At 31.9% G+C, this 5,842-nt stretch overlaps 1 protein-coding gene across 1 annotated transcript; it reads right to left on the reverse strand.

Annotated features, from left to right (window-relative positions):
• Nucleotides 1–245: 245 nt before the first annotated feature.
• On the reverse strand, nt 246–5,624 carry LOC133304452 (alpha-L-arabinofuranosidase 1-like). The gene is made up of 17 exons (XM_061504489.1): nt 5,460–5,624; nt 4,706–4,760; nt 4,382–4,587; nt 4,152–4,273; nt 3,900–4,053; nt 3,272–3,341; nt 2,887–3,032; nt 2,567–2,612; nt 2,429–2,481; nt 2,195–2,339; nt 1,869–1,987; nt 1,675–1,746; nt 1,470–1,573; nt 1,068–1,124; nt 722–917; nt 457–600; nt 246–341 (listed from the first exon to the last, which is right to left on the reverse strand). Exons 1-17 carry the CDS (start codon nt 5,622–5,624, stop codon nt 246–248), a joined length of 1,950 nt encoding a protein of 649 aa, XP_061360473.1.
• Nucleotides 5,625–5,842: the final 218 nt, after the last annotated feature.

Consider the following 5,842-nt stretch of genomic DNA (forward strand, 5'->3'; position numbering starts at 1 on the left):
GTAACAAAAAAAATTTCTCGAGAAGCAACGTACTTTATGATTATTAAAAAAAAAAGTACAATATGCAAAATTATTCATAATATCTTAAAAAAAAAAATCGAGGACGCTGCCCCTTAACCCAATCACTAATTATGCGGACATAAATAAAGTTTCTGGTCCGCCACTAGATACATATACATATATAGAATGTATCCTTTTATTCGGTGTCATTTGTGTATTTATAAAGGAAACATTCCTCCCTTTGTCTATGTTAATAGATCAAATGATGTAACTGAATGTGGAGGAAGAATGACATTCATGTTCGTGCTTGCGTTGTGAAGTGAAGTTTGTCGTGGCACAATCTGTATTCAAAATGAACCAATAGCGTATATAAGATAACTCTCTCTATATATGTATATATAATATATAATTGGTGAAAGATATACATGCATAATTTAGAAAAAACATATATACTACCTTATATGGCTCGGAGAAGGAATTTTCATCCATTACATTGGTTGAGGTTAGCACTGTCATTGTCGAGCCAGGTAGTTGCACGTTTGAATTCAATCCATTTATAGAAATCCTCAAGTTCTCGCTGCCACTTCCAAAATTCACTACCTGCAAAAGTAAAAATAACTCCAATTGGTGGATAGTACTGTGTGACTATATTTTATGTAAAGTTTAAATTTAAATTAACATTAATTTCTTAATGAAATTTTAACATAATATATTATATTACCTTTATTCTGAGGTAATTCTTCCTATCTACATTATTTATATACTTGATTGCAGAAGCTACAAGCGAGTTGGAAGAAGTTTGAAATGTTGAATTGAGGAAGGTTGCTCCACTGGACTCACTAAAAAGTGTCTGCAGCCAATAACTTGGAGTTGCATAAAGCTGATAAGAGTTAAATACAATTGCATCCGGAATCCACCTATATTGGTAATACAAATTCAATATGTTAAAATAGAAAATATTTACATATATATATAAAGTAAGATAAAAAAAAAAAATGATGAAATTAACGTAAGAAAATAAAAAGAGGTTGAACTTAATTTCATGATAAAGTAAGTATGAAAATTACTTCAAGTTATTTGCATTTGCAAAAAGCGGTGCATAGCTGAACATGTGGACGAGATCACTGCCAAAGAAAAATAAATGTAAATAATAATTGGGAAAAATGTTTCTGCAGTTAATGCAGATAACTTATCTGCATCTATTCCCAAAACGACGTCGTTTTAGTATTGAAATCTTAAAAAATTATAAATATAAAGACTATTATAATCCTGAAATAAATTAAAATTACAAATACACCATGATTTCTGCCCTAAAATGACGTCGTATTGGGCTTACTGCAGATAATTTATCTGCAGTAACTGCAGAAAAAACCGAACCCATAATAATTAAGATGAATAATAAGTAGGATTGTAGATCAAACAAAGTAAGAGAAAATAGTTCACAAAAATCAAAACACAGTTAACTGAACCTGTTCTTTTCTAGTCCAATAAGGAATGCAGCTTCAGCCACAGCAGACAAAAGGCTTCCTTTTTGAGCATCTTCATGCCAAACAGCATACTCACTAACAAACGCCTGTAAAGCAAATAGTACTCAAAGCTGAGCATTCGTACGTGTGTGTTCAATGAATAAAATCAATAATCCATAAATAATTTACTAAAAATCATAACCAAAACCTTTGGACCGGATCGTGGTGCCTTATCGAACTTGGTAGACTTATCAAACATGTCCTTAGAATTTGTATAAATCTGATTAAATAAATAAATAAATTAAGAATAAGTGACCAAACCAATATCCAAAATTAATATTTTTTAAATTGAAAATAAATAAATAAATGAAAATTCAGGAGTTATATATCTTGGGACAATACATGGAAATCATAGAGATCGGCGGGGTGATTTAACGATTTTTCAGAAGCATCGCAATTTGAGATTATCTGAATATCTGGATAAACACGTTTTATAGCATCATAGAACTTAAGATAGTTTCCTGTTCAATCAAAAATACATAAGACAAATAAGAATAATGAAATATAATAATTGAATCCATCACGTATTAAAGATTTTTAAATTACATAGTCGCATAAAAAAAAAAAATTTGACAGCTGGTTTAAGTATTTAACATATACATAAAATATTAGCCAATCCATTTGGCACATGTAATAATAATAATAATAATAATAATAATAATAAATACCTTGATAATTAACCTTATCACAATCTTCATTTCCAACAGCAACATATCTCAAGTCAAATGGTTGAGGATGTCCCATGGAAGCTCTAAGAGAGCCCCATTGAGATGTGGGAGAACCTCTAGCAAACTCAATGCCATCGAGGGCTTCCTGTTAATTAAATAATATAGTTAATATAAAAATTCATAAAAAAAAAAAAATAAGAAAAAGATGAAAGAGAAATAGAAAGAAAATTATACTTGCACAAAAGGTAAAATGTCAGCTGTTTTAATTTCGTCGTGATGGCTGATACCTAAAAGAGATATTTGATTAATTAGAAATCCAAAGAAAAATGTTAATAGTGAGGAGGTTAAACTTAAGAACAAAAATAAATATACCATTGTTAAAGACCCATATTGGTAATGCACCAATATCCTCAGCTAACTGCTCATGGAACAAAAGATTAGTTTTACAATTAATGGGGGAAAACATATATAAGATATTTTAGAAATTAAGGATAATTAATATGGGAAAAACTATTCTCATGTTACATGAAATAAGTTTTTTCTCCTATACACCCTTCGATAACTGTGCCACTTTTCTCTTTTCTTTTTTTTCTTTTTTCAGGTGGTGGAGCCCACAAAGTTATCTCTATGACATGAGATAACTATCTCCTTTTTAACATAAGAATAATAAAACCCAATTAATATATACTTACTTGGAGGCCCTCAAAATAACCCAATCCATCATCAGTCCAATAATTCCAAATATCATTTAAGTGTCCCGGTCTATCCTCCCATGGTCCAACCGTTTCTTTCCACCGAAATGCGTTTTTAAGATAATCTCCTTCAACAAAACAACCACCTAATGCATGCATGCAACAGTTAGCTAGCAGGAAAAAAAAAATAATAAAAAAAATAATATTGTTATGTACGTCTTAGACAAACTATTTAATAATTAGTTACATACGTAAATTCTCGGAAAATAGATGGATACTACACTTTCCATCAAAGTGGGTAAAATTAATAGTTTACCGAAAGAAAAAGAAAGAAGTGGGTAAAAATAATATAAAATAAACTTATAATTAACTTTGACATATATACCGGGGAATCTAAGAAATCTTGGCTTCAAATCTGCTACCATTTGAAAAAGGTCCTTTCGGAAACCATGACCCTGTGCCAAGAGAATATTAATGAATTGATCGATGCTCTTAATTAAAATGGAACGAACCAAAAAAAAAAAAGCATTAATTGTAGAGGTGTCAATATGGGTTGACACGACACGAATTCGACACGACATGAATACATCAACACGAACACGACACGAATTTGTATTCGTGTCAAAATCTTCAACACTGACACGACACGAATTTTTTACGGGTTGACACGACACGACACGAATAACACGCAAAATAGGGGTCAAAACGGTAATTGACAAAAAAAATTAAAAAAATAGATCGAAAATAAAATAAAAATTAAAAAATAATAATAAAAAATAATAATAATAATAATAATAATAAAATACGGGTCGACACGAACACGAATTGATAAACACGAACACGACACGAATTTTTTGCGTGTCATTTTTCCCGACACGAACACGACACGAATTTTTTTACGGGTCAACCCGAACACGAATTTTCGTGTCATGTCGCGGGTTGACCCGCGTGTCAAAACCCATATTGACACCCCTAATTAATTCGCAACATAAATATTCCTGCTATGTGCATACCTTGTAAGTGTCCATGGGCATAGCAGACACTTGGTCTAACCATACAACCCCTCTAGTCTTTGTTGTTATTTGAAGGCTTGAATTATGATTTGTAGCCCTTGCTTTCAGTATAGTCTCCATCCTTCTCCACGTTGAAATGTAATGTCCAAAGGCCCTGCCAACATTCATCAATTAGTAATCAATTACTTATATATATATACTACAATGACAATTAATGTCATGATCTCCAAATGATGTTAGATCTCCTCTTACCTGAATTTTCTTGAAGCCAATTTTACACCATCATCAGATCCGACCAATGAAACTGTTAGATCAATTGCATCAAGTGCTTTGACGTAGAATACTACTTTATACGTCTTTCCTTTCTCAATATTCTGATTATAAATATTATAAATGATTAGAAATAAATTTAATTTTTAATTTAATTTAATTTTTTTTTTGTCAAATTCATATGATGAAAGATATGATATGGCATTACTTACCATGCCCCAATAACCAGGATTAGAGATACCAACACCACTGCGAGGGCAAGATAAGGGCCCATGGCAAAGAACCTCCATACGTAATGCATTCTTATTACGTTCAAAGCAAGAGGTACGATCAGTTGATACGAGTATCGAGGATTGATCTCCAATAATTGACCATGGATAAATATTTGAGGGGTTATTGGTGTCTCCGGCTTCAAATCCTGAAATATAAATATTTTTAATTAATAAAACTTTTCTTTTGAAATGTTGAAATCTCATTGAGCAATATTACTGAAAAGACAACATGAGCAAGTGTTTAAGGATATAAAAATGATCGACCTCTGTTACTCACAAGCTCTGCCCACAATCCGCCAGCACCAGCATGATTGATCTCCTGCATGCAAAATATATTCAAGCAGTCAGTCCATCACTTTCTAAAATTTGAAATGTGTACGTTCCAATTGCACTCACATGTACACATTGTTAGAAATATTATTTTACGGGCAATATTAATTAATTAGTTTTGTATTTTAAGATTAATCGGGTTAATGGATATTTTAATATTATTATTGTAACTAGCCCATTGTGATCACATTGAATTGGGCTTAAGGCATCTGTTGTTCTTGGGCCTAGTTGGGCAGCAGTGTAGGCTTTAGTGTGACCCTGGTTTTCCATTATGGATGGACCCAGTGGACACAGACTCTTGTCTGGGTTATTAGCTAGGTCCCATCTCTAGCCTATTTATATTGGAGTTAAACTCCATAAGCCATCATGCTCCCATCGCTGAGGCTGCCTTTATCGAAATAAGTGATAGAGAGGAAGATCTGGCATGTAGTCCCTTTTCTCTTTTGGCTTTGTGAAGACATGTAGTCCCTTTTCTCTTTTGGCTTTGTGAAGATCCAACAAGGTACGCACAATCTCAACTTTGATTTCATATTGTTTGGTATTTTATAATTATATACATGATCAGGGTCAAAATAATTCTTTCACACACTCTAATCAACAGCAGGTAAACTTAAGATTCAAATTATCCAAAAAATGTAAAAAATAAAAATAAAAATAAAATAATAATAATTAATAATAACTTAATTACCTCAAAGAATACTCCAAAAAATGTGTCCGGAATTTGCCTTCCAGATCCTATGGAACCATCTACAACAAGTGTTGAGGTCAGGTTACCATCAGCATAGCATTGAAATATAAGAGAACACACTGCCAAATAGTAAAGAAAAGTCTTATGAGAAGAAGAGGAAGACATTATTGTTTCTAACATCATCTGAACAATTTGATATTTCGTTTCATATATCTTTCATGTCTGTATATTTATAAAGGAAATAAGATAACATGATCGAGATGAGGAGGATGACGTGTTAATCAACTATATTAAGATAATTAGTCTCTGCAGACGTACAGGATAAGAGAACTCAGCCGACTCTAATTCTAGATCAACTTAAAATGTTCTAGTAACTAACTTAT

Source organism: Gastrolobium bilobum, unplaced genomic scaffold (assembly GCF_033153095.1).
Source record: "Gastrolobium bilobum isolate Gb01-03AN ecotype WA unplaced genomic scaffold, APGP_CSIRO_Gbil_v1 utg11839, whole genome shotgun sequence".
Taxonomy (NCBI): Eukaryota; Viridiplantae; Streptophyta; class Magnoliopsida; order Fabales; family Fabaceae; genus Gastrolobium; species Gastrolobium bilobum.